Here is a 23,634-nt window from a genome sequence, read left to right as displayed (position 1 = left end):
GAGGTCTATATCTTCTCTAAAACATGCCCCACTTTCCTCTCTCTCTCTCTGTCATTTTCTTACACTCTCTCTCTTCAACTCTAATTCGCTCTCACTGTATAGCTCTCCCTCTATCTCTTTCTGCCTCTCTTCATCACCCCCCCCTCTCTCTATATATATCACTCTCTCGAGGCTTTGGCCCAAATGATAAATCAAGCGGTGATCAATAATTCAAACACTTTCAAGCTTTGTCTCCTCTACCTCTCACAGCGTAAAGGAGAGGGGGAAGGAATGAACGTTAGACTAGAGAGCGAGAGGGAGAGAGGCTCTGTTAAACCAGGCAGCTATCAATAATTCAAACACTTTCAAGCTTTGTCTCCTCTACCTCTCACAGCGTAAACGAGAGGGAGAGGGGGAAGGAATGATAGACTAGACAGAAACAACGAGAGAGAGAGAGGCTCTGTTAAACCAGGGATCTAACACAGAACAGCTAAACGAGACTTGAGTCCTCCTAAACAATGTAAGCAATGCTCTTCAACCATGAATACACTGGAAGCTCATCAGGTGAGAGAGAATGACACCATTATTTTCAGGTATGAAGATTCTGGCCTGCTCTTGTGGACTCGTAGGTTTCCTAGCTTCCTGAGACTGTTGGTCATTAAGGGTGGAAAGTCACCTTTCACCAGACCCCCTGAGTTAACATACACTGCTAGATTTCCCTCTCCTTTCATGTCCTGGGTCAGACAGAATCTTTCCCTTAAAATCATACAGCAGTGGGAACCATGACTTTAGTTTAAGATTTAAGTTGTTTCTGGTGATGAGAGGTAGGAGGGGTGCTGTACAAAACAAAGTAATCAGTGATTAGACCGTCTTGAACCAATCAGAGTATCAAAGCCAAAGTGTGATCTGGCAACCCATCGGTTTCTGGACCAATCACTGTGTTGGCATTCGGTGAAGGGTCAGGGAGGTACTCAGATCGACTCATTGTGGAGAAGAAACTAACGTCCGTGGGCAATGCATTTGGCCAGAGCAAGAAGTCTGGGTTACCAGGCAAACCACGGTCCTCCTGATGACCAAATATAGACCACTCTGTTGTGGCTGTTGACTGTTCCAGCATCTTCTCCCTTACCCTTCTATCTCCCCCTTTCACCGTTCTCTCTCTCTCAATGGGAGGTTATTTCCCTCTCTCTTTACACACACACACACACACACACACACACACACACACACACACACACACACACACACACACACACACTTTAAAACTCAAGGTACAAATTCACCTGATTTACCCAGCTGAAGGCATGACACTGTTATTAACCTAAACAAACACACACACACACAGGTCTGTAGGCAGGCTGTGCTGTGTTTTACCGCTGTGGCGTTCGCTCCAGCTGCAGTAATTATACCTAACGAGGCATTAATAATAAAGCTATGCCGAGGCACAGGACAGATTGTGTGTGTATGCGTGCGCGTGTGAATATGGGGGAGGGGTAGCCTGCAAATTGGGGCGACATTCAGCAACAAATAGCTCATGATTATTCATGATCAAATTTGAATGTTTAATACTCTGGCATGCACCAAATGAACCGGCAAGGTTCCGACACATCATTACTAAAAACCAGCCTTAAATCCTTTGTAATGTGTTGAAATAATGTGATACACGCCAAATACAGAAGTCCGTGTTTTGAGGATAAAAGAAGCAAGTCTTTAGTCCAAATATTCTAACAACCATAAAGCCTAGAAATTCTCTACAATATTTCACTCAGTTCTCAGGGGAACTTTACTGGAAATCTGTCATAAGGCCTATACATGAAAACACTGTGGTAACACTTATGTCAGGCTATATTCCTTAGAAACAATGCACTTGAGCACCAGTTTCTTTATGCGTTTTCATAATGCACTCATTCGACACACACCGACGCCAACACAGAGACACCTTTTCTAGAGGATGGGAATGAGATAATCACAGAACCATGACTCCTCCTCCTCTTCTCCTCCTTCCCTCTCTCTTTTCTTTCATAACAACAACTCACAGACACAGATGAATTAGAATTGCAGATAGTCTCCACTATCTCTGACTGTATCAGGGCTCTCGATCTGGCTGGTTGTTCTCCACCTCAGAGCTGGCTAGCCAACTCTCCTCCAAGCCAAGTACATTATTGCTGAGTAGGGTGTTGTGCTTTTGTTTTTCAAGGGTCATAGTTGAAGGGACTGATTTCCATCTGTGACCTCATACACTATGCAAGTGATGAGGCAAGTAGGTTTGTAGTTTTTAATGTTGTAGTCTTTTTCAATGAAAACCTAATGAAAGGCATCTGGCAGTGATAGGATTCAGAAAATATTCAATTAATATAGTACCCAACATCCAATTTGTACCAAACTTCTTCCTACCAGTGCCAATGAGTAAGACATGAGTAATAATTGTTTTGGGTGAAAAGTCACCCACAAGCCCTCCACACCCCAATCCCACCCTAACAACGAGAATACAGTATCAGTGTTCTACGATTTTAAAACAATCTTGAGATGGTGGATGTCTAGATTCTCCTTCTTGTGCTTTTTGACGTGGAACGACCATTATTTCTGGATGACTCTGTAATTATTATATTGTATTGATGAATGTGCTGTATTGTTGAGGGAGCATAAGCATTTCGCTGCACCTTTCAAACCCGCTGTAAACTATGTATGTGATTTTGTGCGCCTGTCTGCCTATGTGTCTGTTTCTCACGCTGGTGTGGCCTCATTTCACCACTTAAGACTCCACACAACAGGTCATCTTGAGAACAACAGACACTAAAAAACAAAACCGTAACTAAATGTTAGGTAAAACAACAATCGCAAAAACGTTTGATGACCAAACAAGTACAGCAGATGGAAGACTGGCAAACCAGCCATTACTCTGAGGCAGTGCTATACAGAGAGACATCCCATCTGTCCTGAAAGGTCAGTCAGTGTAGAGGAACAAGAGGATTCCCAATCAATAGAAACTCATTATCCGCCTTCAGAGGGAAATCACCATGCGCAACTCCCTGCCTGGCCACGATGCAGCGAACCACAAGTTAATTAGGGATGACAATGATGCCATTGTGGTTTGATCCAGAAAGACATTACAAAGCTACTTATTATCATCACATAGTCTGTGCCTATATCTGTTCTATTTTTAGCACAAATAACTGTTTATGGTGTGCTATTGATGGTGATTTACATAATGTTTGCTAATTTATTGAAACTGAAACTGAAACTGAAATATCACATTTACATAAGTATTCAGACCATTTACTCAGTACTTTTTTGAAGCACCTTTGGCAGCGATTACAGCCTCGAGTCTTCTTGGGTATGATGCTACAAGCTTGGCACATCTGTATTTGGGGAGTTTCTCCCATTCTTCTCTGCAGATCCTCTCAAGCTCTGTAAGGTTGGATGGGGAGTGTCGCTGCACAGATATTTTCAGGTCTCTCCAGAGATGTTTGATCGGGTTCAAGTCCGGGCTCTGGCTGGGCCACTCACGGACATTCAGACACTTGTCCTGAAGCCACTCCTGCGTTGTCTTGGTTGTGTGCTGTCATGACTGTCCTGATCAGGTCAGGTTACAGGAGACCACAACCCTACAGATTATCTCTCAACCCCAACAGAGGAGGAGAGATCTAGTGGTCTGAAGTTGTCGGGGTTTAATGACCCCTCACGCCCCTGGTAAATCTCAGGCCACAGACAAATTCCTTTGTCCTGTTACTATGGAGAACCAGCCTCAGAACATTAAACATTAAATAAAGGGACTTTGGAACAATGGTTTCCGTCAGCCACAATGGTGGTCATGACGATAGATGCTGTTACTGGATTCTTCTGTCGAAAGACAGGCGGACCAAAACGCAGCGTGGTTGAAGTTCATGGTTTTTTTAATAAGAAAAACTATACATGAACAAACTACAAAAACAAGAAACGTGTAAACTCGAAACAGTCCTAACTGGTGCAAAACACAGAGACAGGAGACAATCGCCCATGAAATACCCAAAGAATATGGCTGCCTAAATATGGTTCCCAATCAGAGACAACGATAAACACCTGCCTCTGATTGAGAACCACTCTAGGAAACCATGGACTTTCCTAGACAACTCTACTAAACACAACCCCATAAATCTAATAAACCCCTAGACAAGACAAGACACATAAATCACGCATGTCACACCCTGGCCTGACCAAAATAATAAAGAAAACACAAAATACTTAGGCCAGGGCGTGACAGATGGAATATGAAAATGTATGTCATTTTGTTATTGAAGGTTAATAGATGACGTTATTACGAAAACATTGTAACGTGAAGAGTTTTCATAGTATATGTTTGATGTTTATACATTGTACGTTGTGTGGAAAATGTCCAAATCAAAGGGAATGTTTTGGTAAAGATGATATGTGAAGTTAGTTGTCTAAAATTGGATTTGAGAAAACCTAGACCTTGCTCTTAACTTGGTACACCCAGAGAATTTCCCTAAAGGTGGTTACACCCACTTCTGACCCAAGGGTATAAAACCTGTGAGTAAAGAATTTACAGATAAGACTACGTGACCCAAGCTGCAGCCAAGGTCTAAAAAGTAAACGAACCCAGAACGCAACACAAGTTTGAAGTCTTTTTCTACCCAAGCTACGGATGAGTAGCTGTGTCTAAGCGGGTGAATTCAAGCCGGACCACCTAGCATCCAAACCCAGGGAATCGTGGTATCTAAACGGTTTCATTCCTATGCTGTGAGCTCTGAGCTACAGAGTTGTCTGTCCTCAGAAGACCCCTTCCAGAGCAAGGGTGAGGGAACAGACTCCTAAGCCAAAAGGACGCTGACATCGTGAGGAGGACCAGAAAGGTGCACCGGGCAAGTGCGTCATTGAGCAGCCTGAACGGTCCCCGCAGAGAATCCTCGGAGATCTTCCCCACATAATTACATCATTATATTCTGACCCATAAGAGCGGTAGTTTGGGGCAAGGCTAGGGTTAGAATAGCATAGCTGACAAATTCACCCAAATGTATATTTATCTTGTGTACTTTCTTTTTTCTCTTTCTTTGAAATCCCCATTTTGGGTAACACGCACCATAGCGTGTTGGCCCGTTATACTAAGTTCTAATCAATAGCCTAATGTGTTCTTTTTTATGTGTATCTTTTATCATCAATTTAGCTTTCTAGTGAATAAATATTCAACTAAGATTGGTGTGGTATGAACTCATTGGTGAGACCCGGGTCCGTGCAGATTCACGGACTATACGACGTTCAGAACGAGATTGTAGAGGTAACTGGTTAATTAGCGGCTGTTGTAAAATCGATATTCTGATATTGTTGGAGTTAATTTGGGAAATAGAAACTAGTTTTCCCATGGTGCCCCAGGTTAATGAGTTAATAATTGCTTGATACAGTTATTCACACAATTAGAAACTTTTAATCATTCGATGAACAACAGTCATCACATTAACTAATACAACGTCACGACAGTGCTTCGGGTTGTTGTCTTGTTGGAAGGTGAACCTTTGCCCCAGTCTGATGTCCTGAGCGCTCTGGAGCAGGTTTTCATCAAGGATCTCTCTGTACTTTGCTCCGTTCATCAATGCCTTGTTCCTGACAAGTCTCCCAATACCTGCCGATGAAAAACATCCACACAGCATGATGATGCCACCACCATGCTTTACTGTAGTGATGGTGCCAGGTTTCCTCCAGACTTGACACTTGGCATTCAGGCCAAAGAGTTCATTCCTGGTTTTATCAGACCAGAGAATCTTGTTTCTCATGGTCTGAGAGTCTTTAGGTGACTTTTGGCGGGCTGTCATGTGCCTTTTACTGAGGAGTGGCTTCTGTCTGGTCACTCTACCATAAAGGTCTGATTGTGGGGTGCTGCAGAGATGGTTGTCCTTCTGGAAGGCTCTCCTTTCTCCACAGAGGAACTCTAGAGATCTGCCAAGAGTGACCATCGGGTTCTTGGTCACCTCCCTGACCAAGACCCTTCTCCTCTGATTGCTCTGTTTGGCCAGGTGGCCATCTCTAGGAAGAGTCTTGATGGTTCCAAACTTCTTCCACTTAAGAATGATGGAGGCCACTGCGTTCTTGGGGACCTTCAATGCTGCAGACATTTTATATACCCTTCCCCAGATCTGTGCCTCGACACATTCCTGTCTCTGAAAAAACCTAAGTTACTGTGAGGGCCTGTATGGTCAGTGGTTTTTCCTGACCACACATGACCTAGCCTAAGCAGGAAAATCTCTGGGCCTTTACAGAGAGAACCCTTATAGTTGTGCCTTGGTTTTCATAGATCACTCCACTCCAAACCCTGAGCACTCCTCGTCCCTCCCTTTTCTACGGGCCAGATCAAACTAATCAAAACAGAGCGAGGAGGTGTGCCTGACCTAACCCAACACAGGAAGTGTTTGGGGCATTCAGAAATAGTGCTGGGTAGAATAAGGCTGTTCCAGTGGTCTTCAGGGACTCTTTAGGAAGGCTGTTGACAGCTTTATACACGTCTTAACAAATTCCTTTACCACTTATCTCTAATGAGGAAAAAAGGTCAGGGCAGGGGGGTGGAGAGAAACAGGTGTGTTACTCTGAGCAGGGGCGCGGGAGTGTGTGAGTGTGTTGTGTGTGTACATTTCTGTCTATGTGCATACGGGGAGGAAAGTACGTGTTGTCATAGCATTTCATAAATGTGTGATTAGTGTGTTGTATGTATGGAAGTAGGGGAGAGTATAGGGATATTGTTATCCACGTCGGCACCAACAATGTTAGGATGAACAAGTCAGACGTCACCAAGAGCAACATAGCTTCAGCGTGTAAATCGGCTAGAAAGATGTGTCGGCATCGAGTAATTGTCTCTGGCCCCCTCCCAGTTTAGGGGGAGTGATGAGCTCTACAGCTTGTTTGATACCCGTTTTCTGCCCCTCCCAAAATATATAATTTTTTGATAATTGGCCTTCTTTCTGGGACTCACCCACAAACAGGACCAAGCCTGGCCTGTTGAGGAGTGACGGACTCCATCCTAGCTGGAGGGGTGCTCTCATCTTATCTACCAACATAGACAATGAGATAGGGTGCAGGCCAGGAACCAGGCTTTTAGCCAGCCTGCCAGCTTAGTGGAGTCTGCCACTAGCACAGTCAGTGGAGTCAGCTCAGCTATCCCCATTGAGACCGTGTCTGTGCCTCGATCGAGGCTGGGCAAAACTAAACATGGCGGTGTTCGCCTTAGCAATCTCACTAGAATAAAGACCTCCTCCATTCCTGTCATTATTGAAAGAGATTGTGATATGTCACATCTCAAAATAGGGCTACTTAATGTTAGATCCCTCACTTCCAAGGCAATTATAGTCAATGAACTAATCACTGATCATAATCTTGATGTGATTGGCCTGACTGAACATGGCTTAAACCTGATGAATTTACTGTGTTAAATGAGACCTCTCCTCCTGGTTACACTAGTGACCATATCCCCCGCACATCCCGCAAAGGCATAGGTGGTGCTAACATTTCTGATAGCAAATTTCAATTTACAAAAAAAAATGACTGCGTTTTCGTCTTTTGAGCTTCTAGTCATGAAATGTATGCAGCCTACTCAATCAGTTTTTATAGCTACTGTTTACAGGTCTCCTGGGCCATATACAGCGTTCCTCAGTTCCCTGAATTCCTATCGGACCTTGTAGTCATTGCAGATAATATTAACATTTTTGGTGACATTAATATTCACATGGAAAAGTCCACAGACCCACTCCAAAAGGCTTTTGGATCCATCATCGACTCAGTGGGTTTTGTCCAACATGTCTCTGGACCTACTCACTGCCACAGTCATACTCTGGGCCTAGTTTTGCCCCATGGAATAAATGTTGTGGATGGTTTTTCCTCATAATCCTGGACTATCAGACCACCATTTTGTTACATTTGCAATCGCAACAAATCATTTGCTCAGACCCCAATCAAGGATCATCGAAAGCTGTGCTATAAATTCTCGGACAACCCAAAGATTCCTAGATGCCCTTCCAGACTCCCTCCACCTACCCAAGGACGTCAGAGTACAAAAATCAGTTAACCACCTAACTGAGTAACTACATTTAATCCTCAAGAGAGGATGGCTTTCACTTCAGCAGTGATAAATTCATGAACTTCTTTGACGAAAAGATCATGATCATTTGAAAGCAAATTACGATCTCCTCTTTAAATCTGTGTATTTCTCCAAAGCTCAGTAGTCCTGAGTCTGCACAACTCTGCCAGGACCTAGGATCAAGGAAGACACTAAGTTTCTTAATACTATATCTCTTGACATATTGATGAAAATAATCATGGCCTCTAAACCTTCAAGCTGCATACTGGACACTATTCCAACTAAACTACTGAAAGAGCTGCTTCGTGTGCTTGGCCCTCCTATGTTGAACATAATAAACGGCTCCCTATCTACAGGATGTGTACCAAACTCACTAAAAGTGGCAGTAATAAAGCCTCTTTTGAAAAAGCCAAACCTTGACCCAGAAAAGATTTTTATAACTATAAAAATTGTAGAAAAAACTGTTGCGCTGCAACTTACTGCCTTCCTGAAGACAATGTATACGAAATGCTTCAGTCTGGTTTTAGAACCCATCATAGCACTGAGACTGCACTCGTGAAGGTGGTTAATTACCTTTTAACGGCGTCAGAACAAGGCTCTGCATCTGTCCTCGTGCTCCTAGACCTTAGTGCTGCTTTTGATACCATCGATCACCACATTCTTTTGGGAAACCCAAATTGGTATACACGGACAGGTTCTAGCCTGGTTAAGATCTTAGCTGTCGGAAAGATATCAGTTTGTCTCTGTGGATGGTTTGTCCTCTGACAAATAAACTGTACATTTCGGTGTTCCTCAGTGTTCCGTTTTAAGACCACTTGTTTTCACTCTATATTTTACCTCTTGGCAATATCATTCAGAAACATGTCACTGCTATTAGGACGATACACAGTTGTACATTTCGATGAAACATGGTGAAGCCCCAAAACTCCCTGGAAGCCTGTGTTTAAGACATAAGGAAGATGGCGGCAAATGTTTTACTTTTAAACTTGAACAAAACAGAGATCCTTGTTCTAGGTCCCAAAAAACAGAGGCCTTCTTTTGGCTCTGAAAATTAATCTTGAAGGTTGTACAGTCATCTTGAATAAAACTGAAGGACCTCGGCGTTACTCTGGACCCTGATCTCACTTTTGATGAACATATCAAGAATATTTCATGGACAGCTTTTTCCATCTTCGTAACCTAGCAAAAATCTGAAACTTTCTGTCCAAAAATGATGCAAAAGTGTATCCATACGTTTGTCACTTCTAGACTAGACTACTGCAATGCTCTACTTTCCCGCTACCCAGATAAAGCATAAATAAACTTCAGTTAGTGCTAAACACGGCTGCTCACCTACAAAGCATTACATGGGCTTGCTCCTGCCCATCTTCCCGATTTGGTCCTGCCATACATACCCACACGTACGCAATGGTCACAAGACACAGGCCTCCTTACTGTCCCTAGAATTCTAAGCAAAGAGCTGGAGGCAGGGCTTTCTCCTATAGAGCAACATTTTTATGGAATGGTCTGCCTACCCACGCAGACTCGGTTTCGACCTTTAAGTCTTTATTGAATAATCATCACTTCAGTAGGTCTTATGGTTGGCCCAGGGGTGTGAAGGTGAACGGAAAGGCACTGGAGCGACAAACTACCCTTGCTGTCTCAGCCTGGCCGGATCCCCTCTCTCCACTGGGATTCTCTGCCTCTAACCTTATTACGGGGGCTGAGTCACTGGCTTACTGGTGCTCTTCCATGCCGTCCCTAGGACAGGTGCGTCACTTGAGTGGATTGAGTCACTGACATGATCGTCCTGTCCGGGTTGGCGCCCCCCTCGGGTTGGTGCTGTGGGGGAGAACTTTGTGGGCTATACTCGGCCTTATCTCAGGGTAGTAGGTTGTTGGTTTGAAGATATCCCTCTAGTGGTGTGGGGGCTGTGCTTTGACAAAGTGGGTGGGGTTATATCCTGCCTGTTTGGCCCTGTCCGGGGGTATCGTTGGACGGGGCCACAATGTCTCCGGACCCCTCCTGTCTCAGCCTCCAGTATTTATTTTGCAGTAGTTTATGTGTTGGAGGGGCTATGGTCAGTCTGTCATATCTGGAGCCCTGTGTGAATTTAAGTATGCTCCCTCTAATTCTCTCTCTTTTTTCTCTCTTACTCCCTCTCTCTCCTTCTCTCTCTCTCTCTCTTCTCTCAGAGGACCTGAGCCCTAGGAACATGCCTCAGGACTACCTGGCCTGATGACTCCCTGCTGTCCCCAGTCCACCTGGCCATGCTGCTGCTCCAGTTTCAACTGTTCTGCCTGCGGCCCTGACCTGTTCACTGGACGTGCTACCTTGTCCCAGACCTGCTGTTTTGGACTCTCTTTCTACCTCACCTGCTGTCTCTAACTCTGAATGATCGGCTATGAAAAGCCAACTGTCATTTACTCCTGAGGTTGTTGCACCCTCTACAACCACTGTGATTATTATTATCTGACCCTGCTGGTCATCTATGAACGTTTGAACATCTTGGCCATGTACTGTTATAATCTCCACCCAGCACAGCCAGAAGAGGACTGGCCACTCCTCAGCCTGGTTCCTCTCTAGGTTTCTTCCTAGGTTCTGGCCTTTCTAGGGAGTTTTTTCTATCCACCGTGCTTCTACACCTGCATTGCTTGCTGTTTGGGGTTTTAGGCTGGGTTTCTGTACAGCACTTTGGGGGCTATATAAATAAATGTGATTGATTTCTAACCCTCTCTCTCTCTGTCTCTTTCTCTCTGTCTCTTTCTAACCCTCTCTCTCGCTGTGTCTCTCTCTCCTCTCACGCTGTCTCTCTCTGTCTCTCTCTCTCTCTTTCTAACACCCCTCTCTCTCTCTCTCCCCCTCTCTCTCTCTCTTTCTAACCCTGAAATGTAGCTACATTTGAAGCACATGTTATGCTCTAGAAAGTAATATGTAACACTGTAAATACATTAGTTCATTATAAAAGTAGTGCTGGGAGATGTGTGTGTGTGTGTGTGTGTGTGTGTGTAGTGCTTTTTGAGGTCAGGTTTGGTTCAATTATAAAAAAAGGATCACCATTTTTTGATAACGGTTTAGATCATTTGTTAAGACAGTTAAATGCACTATGCATTATGTGGTTGAATGCTTTAACAACACAGAATAAAACAATTAATAAAAGTCCCATGATGGTAGGGACTGCCCATTACTGCTTATCACTAAATAACCATCATTTATTTACATTACTTTACTATAATAAAATATTTGATGACTTAATTATTTCATTTCAAGTCATCAGCTATTTTTGTAGTTCTTCAAAGTAAATAAGGCATACTTTTATGACTGCTGAATACCAACTATCAATCACTAAGTTAATGTATTTTCCCAGTAGAGTGTAAACAAATGGTTAAGGAAGCGCAAGTATTTTTTAGAATGGTCCACGACATGGTTTATGTGGTCCCAGCGATCCGCGGCTATAGGAAGATCAAAATGTTGCTCCGGTAATATGGGTCTTTTGTCCTGGTCTAGAACCAAGCCTCACTCGCCGTAGTGCAACCATGACGCTAATGGATCTGCACTCACTTGTTTCACTGAGGCACCCACCGTAGTAATGGTGCAACCATGACGCTAATGGATCTGCACTCACTTGTTTCACTGAGGCACCCACCGTAGTAATGGTGCAACCATGACGCTAATGGATCTGCACTCACTTGTTTCACTGAGGCACTCAGAAACAAGCCATATCATTATAGCAACAAACAAAAAATCTCACAGTCACACAGTGCTCCCAAAATAAAACTTCTGGTCACACAGCAAAATATTTCATTGCACTTTAGAGCCCTGCTTCCAGCTCTTCAGAAGAGGAGGAAGGAAGAGGGTGAGGGGGAGAGGAAGAGGGGTGGGACAGGTAGCTAGTTGTGAATGGCCAGAGGTGTCTTCTTGACGTAGAGAAAACCTCTTCTATCCTTTCCAATCCAGTGAGGTGTTAGCTTTCAACAGGATCAACGAGGATCAAGTCTTGCTGAGGAGAAATGAAAAGCCTCAGAAGTCTTCAATGTCACACAAACACACACACAAACCAGCCTAGCTCATATGAAAGACATTGATCTAATAATGTACATATAGACATTGGTGAGTCATTCATGAGGTAAATAGAAACAAGTAGAAGTTCTCAGGTGAAAAGGGCCCTAAAAACGGACCACATCATGTCTCTCTGTCTGCGTGCATGAGTTTGTGTGTATACATGTGCACACATGTATGTGTGTCACATTCCTGCCCTGGGGTGACAGTTACCAACAGCCCTGAAGCGCCCCTGTCACGTCGGAAGCAGAGAGCATTCTGGGAGGAGAGAGACAGATCTTCAGGAATCTCACAGCCAGCCAAGTAGATACCCCTGGGACATCGGGGGACAGATAGCAATGAGAGGAGTGAAGCACTCTGGGAGAGTGTAGAGAGTGCTGCTGGATGATGGGTGATGATAATATTATATTTCCATCATTCACACTCTGAGAGGAACTCTTTCCCACACAGCAATGGAGCTTTCTGGACTCCTGCTTAACTCAACAGTCTTGAGATTAGGCAATATATGAGAGAAGAAATGGAGAAGCATATTGTTTGGGACAAAGACATGGGTATGGGTCCCATTGTAACTGTACTACAACAGTTATCTATTTATACTGCACATGGATTGAGGTTGTGAATTGAAGGTTTTACATCACAATTACTTGAACCGCGTTGTCATCTACATTTTACACAACAGTGTCATCAACGCTAGTATAGTAGAAAGTCAAGTAGCAATCGTTGCTACAAAACTGTGTGACAAAAGTGCTCGGTTGCTCACAGCGATTGAGCAACCAGTTAATGGGAATAGGCAAGAGCCCAAGCACGATGACACATAGGATAACCAATCAATCTCAAGTGCCGAGAGGTAACTGTGACCTGATAGGACCTGGATGACATCACCATGGCCCCCGTGTGAGCTCTGACCACTATTCTGACCACGTCAATAGTCTAGAAATGGAATCATAGTTCTAACCACGGAATGGAAATTTATTCCACAAATTCTATGGTTCTCACAGACAACCCAGCATAATGTTGCAGGATCATCACACACTACCAACACAGTATTGTCTGTGTGAAAGAATGGTCTGGGCTGGACTGGCTGGCTGAGTAGACAAATGAGTTCAGGAAAGAAATCCCACGTGGTAATCTAGCTGGTCATTAGGAGAGGAAGAGACCCAATCATGATAAGGTCTCAATGGGTCAAAAGACCAATTAGTGGAACACATTTCCGAATATACACTACCGGTCAAAAGTTTTAGAACACCTACTCATTCAAGGGTTTTTCCTTTATTTTTACTATTTTTTACATTGTAGAATAATAGTGAAGACATCCAAACTATGAAATAACACCTATGGAATCATGTAGTAACCAAAACAGTGTTAAAAAAATATTCCTCAGCTAGCCACACTTTGCCTTGATGACAGCTTTGAACACTCTTGGCATTCTCTCAACCAGCTTCACCTGGAATGCTTTTCCAACAGTCTATAAGGAGTTCCCACGTATGCTGAACACTTGTTGGCTGCTTTTCCTTCACTCTGCGGTCCGACTCATCCCAAAACATCTCAATTTGGTTGAGGTCGGTTGATTGTGGAGGCCAGGTCATCTGATGCAGCAGTCCATCACCCTCCTTCTTGGTAAAAATAGATCTTACACAGCCTGGAGGTGTGTTGGGTCATTGTCCTGCTGAAAACAAATGATAGTCCACAAAAAGCCCAAACCAGATGAGATGGTGTATCGCTGCAGAATGCTGTGGTAGCCATGCTGGTTAAATGTGCATTGAATTCTAAATAAATCAAAGACAGTGACACCAGCAATGCACCCCCACACCACCACCACCACCTCCTCCATGCGTTACAGTGGAAAATACACATGCAGAGATCATCTGTTCACCCACACCGATATGGCGGTTGGAACCAAACATCTCGAATTTGGACTCAATATGACCAAAGGAAATATTTCTAATGTCCATTGCTTGTGTTTCTTGGCCCAAGCAAGTCTCTTCTTCTTATTGGTGTTCTTTAGTAGTGGTTTCTTTGCAGCAATTCAACCATGAAGGCCTGATTCACACAGTCTGCTCTGAACAGTTGATGTTGAGATGTGTCTGTTACTTGAACAGCAATTTCTGAGGCTGGTAACTCTAATGAACTTATCCTCTGCAGCAGAGGTAACTCTAGGTCTACCATTCCTGTGGTGGTCTTCATGAGAGCCAGTTTCATCATAGCACTTGATTGTTTTTCCGACTGCCCTTGAAGAAACTTTAAAAGTTATTGAGATGTTCCATATTTGACAGAGCATGTCTTAAAGTAATGATGGACTTTCATTTCTCTTTGCTTATTTGAGCTCTTCTTGCCATAATATGAATTTGGTCATTTACCAAATAGGGCTATTTAAGTGTTCTTCATTAAATATAAAAAGTATGTATTCTAATCACGCTGCGCTTTGGTCTCCTCCGTACGACGAACGTGACATTATTATAATAAGTAATATCATTAGTAGGCTTATTATAGCAGTCTTGTTTAACCACCATTGAGCTGTAGAGCGCATCCAGTTTAGTCTTAATACTGTATCTTATGTCTATATTTCAAAACTTAGAGTATATGCTACTGTATCAATCAATTATTTATACGTTAATGTCATCACACAGCATACGAGTCATTCATGATGCAATCAAGCATGTTCCTTTTAAAATAAAATAACAAAGCGATCACTGATAATTAGCGTAAACAATTTACCAGGCCTAAACCGTTCCATTTCGGGAAATTGCATTTTAGTCTTTGCTTTAATAAAGGCTTTACAAAAAAAAATCCAAAAATGTTACAACAGACTCTCTGGCACACTTATAATTTATCTAGTGTTGTTTACATTCTTCCAAATGGAATATTATATTTATATTGTATGATGTCATATTGGCATATTTTGCGTGTTTGGCACGCATAATATGCACACAGTGCTTGCTCCATAGCATATTTTTCTTGATCTCCAGTATTTTCCACAACTAGTCACATTTATTCGACACATCTGACTTCCCCTTTATTTCCTGAGCAACCAGTAAACATTCCCCCATTTTGAGTTTATTGTCATGTCTTCTGCATAGACACACTGTTGTTCTGTGGTGGTTGATGCAGCACAAAATCACTCGCTGTCTTTTTTTTAACAGAGCACAGCAACTCAGAGGCAGGCCCGGCACAATCAAAATCAATTACATGACACATGTATGCATTGAGTCATTTGTGTATCTTAATTATTTCATCAAATAGTTCGCTTTAAAAAAAAAATCAGACAAGCTCAGTGCATATACAGTGGGGCAAAAAAGTATTTAGTCAGCCACCAATTGTGCAAGTTCTCCCACTTAAAAAGATGAGAGAGGCCTGTAATTTTCATCATAGGTACACTTCAACTATGACGGCTGGTGTGTTTACTGGTGTGTTTACAGACATATTCAATCAATCCATATCCCAGTCTGCAGTTCCCAGATGTTTCTAGAGGGCCACCATTGTTCTTGTTCCCAAGAAAGCTAAGGTAACTGAGCTAAACGACTACCGCCCCATAGCACTCACTTCCGTCATCGTGAAGTGCTTTGAGAGACTAGTCAAGGACCATATCACCTCCACCCTACCTGACACCCTAGACCCACTCCAATTTGCTTACCGCCCAAATAGGTCCACAGACGATGCAATCTCAACCACACTGCCCTAACCCATCTGGACAAGAGGAATACCTATGTGAGAATGCTGTTCATCGACTAAAGCTCAGCATTTAACACCATAGTGCCCTCCAAGCTCGTCATCAAGCTCGAGACCCTGGGTCTCGACCCCGCCCTGTGCAACTGGGTACTGGACTTCCTGACGGGCCGCCCCCAGGTGGTGAGGGTAGGTAACAACAACTCCACCCCGCTGATCCTCAACACTGGGGCCCCACAAGGATGCGTTCTGAGCCCTCTCCTGTACTCCCTGTTCACCCACGACTGCGTAGCCACGCACGCCTCCAACTCAATCATCAAGTTTGCGGACGACACAACAGTGGTAGGCTTGATTACCAACAACGACGAGACGGCCTACAGGGAGGAGGTGATGGCCCTCGGAGTGTGGTGTCAGGAAAATAACCTCACACTCAACGTCAACAAAACTAAGGAGATGATTGTGGACTTCAGGAAACAGCAGAGGGAACACCCCCTATCCACATTGATGGAACAGTAGTGGACAGGGTAGTAAGTTTTAAGTTCCTCGGCGTACACATCACAGACAAACTGAATTGATCCACCCACACAGACAGCATCGTGAAGAAGGCGCAGCAGCGCCTCTTCAACCTCAGGAGGCTGAAGAAATTTGGCTTGTCACCAAAAGCACTCAAACTTCTACAGATGCACAATGGAGAGCATCCTGTCGGGCTGTATCACCGCCTGGTACGGCAACTGCTCCACCACAACCGTAAGGCTCTCCAGGACACCTACACCACCCGATGTCACAGGAAGGCCATAAAGATCATCAAGGACAACAACCACCCGAGCCACACCCGAGCCACTGTTCACCCCGCTATCATCCAGAAGGCGATCAGAAGGCGGTCAGTACAGGTGCATCAAAGCTGGGACCGAGAGACTGAAAAACAGCTTCTATCTCAAGGCCATCAGACTGTTAAACAGCCACCACTAACATTGAGTGGCTGCTGCCAACACACTGACTCAACTCCAGCCACTTTAATAATGGGAATTTATGTCAAATATATCACTAGCCACTTTAAACAATGCTACTTAATATAATGTTTACATACGTATATACTGTACTCTATATCATCTACCGCATCTTTATGTAATACATGTATCACTAGCCACTTTAAACTATGCCACTTTGTTTACATACTCATCTCATATGTATATACTGTACTCGATACCATCTACTGCATCTTGCCTATGCCGCTCTGTACCATCACTCATTCATATATCTTTATGTACATATTCTTTATCCCTTTACACTTGTGTGTATATCACATATCTATTGGGTGAAATACCACACTGTGCCATCACAGCAGCAAGACCTGTTGCCACAAGAAAAGGGAAACCAGTGAATTGCACATTGTTATAACACTATACATAGCCATAATATGACATTTGAAATGTATCTATTCTTTTGAAACTTTTGTGAGTGTAATGTTTACTGTTCATTTCTGATTGTTTGTTTATTTAACTTTTGTTTATAATCTATTTCACTTGCTTTGGTAATGTAAACATGTGTCCCATGCCAATAACGCCCTTTGAATTGATTTGAGATTGACAGCGAGAGAGAGAGAGAGAGAGAGAGAGAGAGAGAGAGAGAGAGAGAGAGAGAGAGAACAACATTCAGAATGGGGGGGGGGCACTAACAACAAGTTCACAGCTACTCTGTGTAAAATGTCACGTCTCACACTCCACTGATCACAACCAGGTAACAACCTCTTTCCAGCAGCTTTCAACTTGCTGATGCCCTTTTGCATTGTGGATCACAGGTTCCCATGGTGCTTCTGGGACAGATGGAAGCTTGCCTACAAAACTATCATGTTTATTTATTTTCACTGAGGTAGGATCACACACACTAACTCACTGTGTGAAAGTGGTTTGATGGATGTTCTCTGATCTGCCACACATGAATGACTTTAGCTGAGAAGACACAATGGTGCTGGTGTTGCACAAAACACCAATAGGCCACTGTGTCAATGGTCACCGCACAAATATTGGATCGCAGTACACACCTGTAGGCTCCAGTAAAATAAGCAGAGGTGTGTGAACATGTCTTTGTAAAAGTGCCTGGTGGCTGCCCACTATAGGACTAGGAGAACCACATACTGTAGCTTCTGGTTCAGGGCGTGCAGTGCGGAATGCTCGCACCACTCTTCCGTCTTACCATATGTCCCTCATAAATCGCAGAGGAGCCTATCCTCGTGTAACGGACAGGGTGAACGAACAAAACAGCGTGCTACAGGTGTAGGTTAGTTTGGGCACATAACACTTGACGCAAATAGTTACGTATATCCTCTATAAGTTAGCATTATAACTAGACTGATACATTCACACACGAAAGCACCGGTAGTAAAATTGGCCAGTGTTCCAAGAAAAATGACAAAAATGATTTCAAAGAAATGTGTGTTTCACCCAAAACCGATTTCCAATTTCTAAACAAACATAAGAAACAGGGCAAATGACACTTCTCGTATTAGGCTACAGAGGGAACGGGCCACCACTCACCAGCTGAATCGAGCAGAGAAAGATGAGCGTGCATCGGCCGCTGCAGCACCCCATTGTGCCAAAAACAAAAATCACTCGAGAAACAGCAAGGAAATGTCCGTAGAACGGTCTACACTGGGTCACTGGATATCCGGATACCTTTAAATACAAGGAATGGCTTCAAGCTCGGTCCACTTTGAAAACTGCGTAGGTACGCTGCAGGCTCCGGCACCCCATGCCTGTTATGTCCCCCAATAATTGCTTTGTGTATGAAAGGGTGGCTTGGGTTGATTCTACCGCTAGCTTCCGAGTTGAGTAGTTGGATTTCACGCCGGTGTGTGTGTGTGTGTGTGTAGAGTATAAAAAGGGGGAGGTGGAAGGGGCTAGTCAAGGGCGTCAACAAACTAACGGTGCCCTGTGGCACTAATCTGTGTTCTCACCTGGTCCCTTTTCCAGAGTTTAAAACACAATTTTCAATCATTGGAACTATTTTCATAACCTGTTGAACTGAGTACACAATTATGCCAAATATTTAGGATATTTTTTAAATAGAACCTACTACTTAACATTTGAAGAGCGGGATATTTTGCTTGAACCTTTTAAGGATTTATTTACCAAAATAATTATAAATTCTGGTATGGGTCAAACCTAAAAGTACAGTATTAGCAGTGTCAGCTACTGAATTGCACCTCTCTCGTGAGAGCAACTGGGAGATGAGACCAAAACCTTGATGACGGAACTTAGGCGCCACATGCTGGTCATTTGACACAATTACACACTCAGCAACAGCGCTGTGAACGCCTTCCATCATCTTCTTGTATTTCTTCTGATGAGCGCTAAGAAAATATTGTGCCTTGAATTATTCATCTTATTCTGTATTGTAAAGAAACTGCTGACTATTTACCAAATGTGTATAGGGTTAAACTCATGTGGGTTGATAAACAACTGACAAGTCACCCCACCCGAAAGGTAAATGCAATCAAATGCATCATAAAATATTCAGTGATGAATGAAGCTATATACATCCACTAGTAGAAGACTAAGTGGTAATAGACTGTATGACAATAGGCTCCATAGACTGTAAGACTCCATCATTGGTGTAAAGTACTTAAGAAAAATACTTTAAAGTAGTTTTGAGGGGTAGCTGTCCTTTACTTTACTATTTATATTGTTGACAACTTTTAGTTTTACTTCACTACATTCCTAAAGAAAATTATTTACGTTTTGCTCCATACATTTTCCTTGACACCCAAAAGTACTCATTACATTTATAATTCTTAGCAAAGACATTTCCGGAGACCTTCTCCCTTACCTCACCTCGCTCATCAACTCATCCCTGACCGCTGGCTACGTCCCTTCCGTCTTCAAGAGAGCGAGAGTTGCACCCCTTCTGAAAAAACCTACACTCGATCCCTCCGATGTCAACAACTACAGACCAGTATCCCTTCTTTCTTTTCTCTCCAAAACTCTTGAACGTGCCGTCCTTGGCCAGCTCTCCCGCTATCTCTCTCAGAATGACCTTCTTGATCCAAATCAGTCAGGTTTCAAGACTAGTCATTCAACTGAGACTGCTCTTCTCTGTATCACGGAGGCGCTCCGCACCGCTAAAGCTAACTCTCTCTCCTCTGCTCTCATCCTTCTAGACCTATCAGCTGCCTTCGATACTGTGAACCATCAGATCCTCCTCTCCACCCTCTCCGAGTTGGGCATCTCCGGCGCGGCCTACGCTTGGATTGCGTCCTACCTGACAGGTCGCTCCTACCAGGTGGCGTGGCGAGAATCTGTCTCCTCACCACGCGCTCTCACCACTGGTGTCCCCCAGGGCTCTGTTCTAGGCCCTCTCCTATTCTCGCTATACACCAAGTCACTTGGCTCTGTCATAACCTCACATGGTCTCTCCTATCATTGCTATGCAGACGACACACAACTAATCTTCTCCTTTCCCCCTTCTGATGACCAGGTGGCGAATCGCATCTCTGCATGTCTGGCAGACATATCAGTGTGGATGACGGATCACCACCTCAAGCTGGTGGTGGTCCTTCTGTAGCTCAGTTGGTAGAGCATGGCGCTTGTAACGCCAGGGTAGTGGGTTCGATCCCGGGACCACCCATACGTAGAATGTATGCACACATGACTGTAAGTCGCTTTGGATAAAAGCGTCTGCTAAATGGCATATTATTATTATATTATAAGCTGAACCTCGGCAAGACGGAGCTGCTCTTCCTCCCGGGGAAGGACTGCCCGTTCCATGATCTCGCCATCACGGTTGACAACTCCATTGTGTCCTCCTCCCAGAGCGCTAAGAACCTTGGCGTGATCCTGGACAACACCCTGTCGTTCTCAACTAACATCAAGGCGGTGGCCCGTTCCTGTAGGTTCATGCTCTACAACATCCGCAGAGTACGACCCTGCCTCACACAGGAAGCGGCGCAGGTCCTAATCCAGGCACTTGTCATCTCCCGTCTGGATTACTGCAACTCGCTGTTGGCTGGGCTCCCTGCCTGTGCCATTAAACCCCTACAACTCATCCAGAACGCCGCAGCCCGTCTGGTGTTCAACCTTCCCAAGTTCTCTCACGTCACCCCGCTCCTCCGCTCTCTCCACTGGCTTCCAGTTGAAGCTCGCATCCGCTACAAGACCATGGTGCTTGCCTACGGAGCTGTGAGGGGAATGGCACCTCAGTACCTCCAGGCTCTGATCAGGCCCTACACCCAAACAAGGGCACTGCGTTCATCCACCTCTGGCCTGCTCGCCTCCCTACCACTGAGGAAGTACAGTTCCCGCTCAGCCCAGTCAAAACTGTTCGCTGCTCTGGCTCCCCAATGGTGGAACACACTCCCTCACGACGCCAGGACAGCAGAGTCAATCACCACCTTCCGGAGACACCTGAAACCCCACCTCTTTAAGGAATACCTAGGATAGGATAAAGTAATCCTTCTCACCCACCCCCCTTAAAATATTTAGATGCACTATTGTAAAGTGGCTGTTCCACTGGATGTCATAAGGTGAATGCACCAATTTGTAAGTCGCTGTCTGCTAAATGACTTAAATGTAATGTAAACACATTCACATAGGCAATCAATTGGTGTACAGATCATATTAATCAACTCAACAACCATGTGTCTGCCACTGACAAACACAGTCATGGGTGGGTTTCTCTCACATTCACTTGAAAGGAATGCTGGGAAATATGCAAATACCGCTTTACAACCCACGATGTTACCCCCACCCCCCAAAAAATACCTTCACACTAAATTATTCCTTAATGTAAAAAAGTGGAATTTGCAACACCCATGGTGTTAGGGACCAACACTTTAGGGTTGTTAGTTTAGTGTTAGTTTAATACTGATTGTGGGTGACAAATCATTTTCATTTAACACTGTTGATGTGAAAATTCTGATCTCAAATTTGCTGTAATCATAGGGGAAATTGTGACTGACTGATTGATCAACAAATTAAATTGAGTAGTTATTTAAGATGCAAAGTGATTTTTAGATCAGTCAGTCTTGACTCGCCTTTAAAGTCGGCTGCAATTTTGAAAAACCCCAATGATAGCAGGTGTTACAGAATCCCCCTGCCAGGGCACGTTAGGACTAATTCAGCCAATCAGACTGTCCCCATGCACCCCACACTCTGCCGATGCACTGAGCATGCATCCTGTGATTGGTCAGACGCTCCTAGCTAGCCCAGCCCTGGCCAGTCAGGTCCATTGCATGCTCTCTCAAGCTGTAAGTATTAGCCTGGCCCGAAAAGTGTTTTTCCATTCTGAGAAAGTGGGTGGGATGCGTAAATAAAGTCTTATCATTGCAATATGTTATAGAATGGCAGTATTCTATGTAGTTCTCATTCCTGTTATTATTATGTTACTACTGATGTTGTCTGCAATGATTAGTCACTGTTTACTACTTCCTATGTCCTATATATTTAAATACAGTCCTTGCTCTTGTGAGTTGCTGTGCAATAGCCTACTATTTATATATACAGTCCTTGCCATTACTCATTATTCTGTGGCCGCAGCTACACTTGCAGGTGCATGTCCTTGTTCAACCCCACCAGCCTGTGAGAGGAAGCCCTGGAAACCTGGGAAGATAGGACAGCAGGGTATATAATACGAAGATATTTAATACGAAGATATTTAATTGAATGCTCCTGACCCTCCTCGCTGTCAGCAGCTGCCCGTCCTCCATCTGTTGGACAATAACAGGGGGCATAATCCGTGTGGGGAGGTGTCCTCAGTGCCAAAGAAACATAATCTAAAGGGTAATACTGCATAAAGGCTGAGATTAGTCTCCTGCTCTGGACCGCAGAAGGGCAAAAAGGCAAGCTCTGTGTGTACTCTCCAGAGGTTGCCATCACAGTGTCGGTAAACCACAAATCTGGCTCGAAGGACCACTTTGTGAGGGAATATCCTCCTATGTGACTGGTCTGTGACTCACTGAAAACCTTTGTCGGACAAAGAAATAAGAAATAACAACCTCACAGAGAGTTAACACTCAGAGCAAACTTCATTGCATAGCAGGGGTATGAACATGGAAATGGTGTGAAAGTACAGAAAAAGATAAATAATGAATAAATTATACATTAAATAACAGTAACTGTATAGAAAAGAACTGTCTAAATATAAAGAAAAATGTTACCTGAACATGTAATATAACCCAGTAATAACATACAGAGAGTACTAAGAGAAACTGCTACTAACAGTAATAGTAAACACATCTCAGCCATAACAGGAATAACCACTACTCACTTAGACCCACACACTCCATGAATGCACTGCTGTAAATCCACCTCTTATCTGCATTGAAGGCAACGGCCATCAGGAGTCCTGCTGTCCTCCTCCTCCTCCTCCTCCTCCTCCTCCTCCTCCTCCTCCTCCTCCTCCACCACCTTAACCCTGACCATTCTCCTTCCATTCTCAATCTATACCCTGCTGTCCTCCTCCTCCTCCTCCTCCTCCTCCTCCTCCTCCTCCTCCTCCTCCTCCTCCTCCTCCTCCTCCTCCTCCAACACCTTAACCCTGACCCTTCTCCTTCCATTCTCAATCTATACCCTGCTGTCCTCCTCCTCCTCCTCCTCCTCCTCCTCCTCCTCCTCCAACACCTTAACCCTGACCCTTCTCCTTCCATTCTCAATCTATACCCTGCTGTCATCCTCCTCCTCCTCCATCAGAACCCTGACCATCATCCTTCCATTCTCAATCTACAACCCTGCTGTCCTCCCCCTGCTCCTCCTCCTCCTCCTCCTCCTCCTCCTCCACCTTAACCCTGACCATCATCCTTCCATTCTCAATCTACAACCCTGCTGTCCTCCTCCTCCTCCTCCTCTTCCTCCTCCTCCTCCTCCTCCACCTTAACCCTGACCCTTCTCCTCCCATTCTCAATCTAT

General features: G+C 44.2%; 1 protein-coding gene across 4 annotated transcripts in view; it reads right to left on the bottom strand.

The window, feature by feature from the left end:
• LOC118395239 (sodium/potassium-transporting ATPase subunit beta-1-interacting protein 3-like) overlaps positions 1 to 18,634 on the bottom strand; it is a 152,177-nt gene extending 133,543 nt beyond the window's left edge. For 2 of the 4 annotated variants that reach the window (XM_052463976.1, XM_052463975.1), the window contains exon 1: positions 18,271 to 18,630. In XM_052463976.1, the coding sequence (XP_052319936.1) occupies positions 18,271 to 18,324 (54 nt within the window). In that variant the 5' untranslated portion in view covers positions 18,325 to 18,630. Of the gene's footprint in view, positions 1 to 18,270 lie in introns of all 4 variants that reach the window. The other 2 variants (XM_052463973.1, XM_052463974.1) reach the window with 2 other exon arrangements.
• Positions 18,635 to 23,634: the final 5,000 nt, after the last annotated feature.

Source organism: Oncorhynchus keta, chromosome 15 (genome assembly GCF_023373465.1).
Source record: "Oncorhynchus keta strain PuntledgeMale-10-30-2019 chromosome 15, Oket_V2, whole genome shotgun sequence".
Taxonomy (NCBI): domain Eukaryota; kingdom Metazoa; phylum Chordata; class Actinopteri; order Salmoniformes; family Salmonidae; genus Oncorhynchus; species Oncorhynchus keta.
This window is presented reverse-complemented; position numbering and strand designations above follow the sequence as displayed.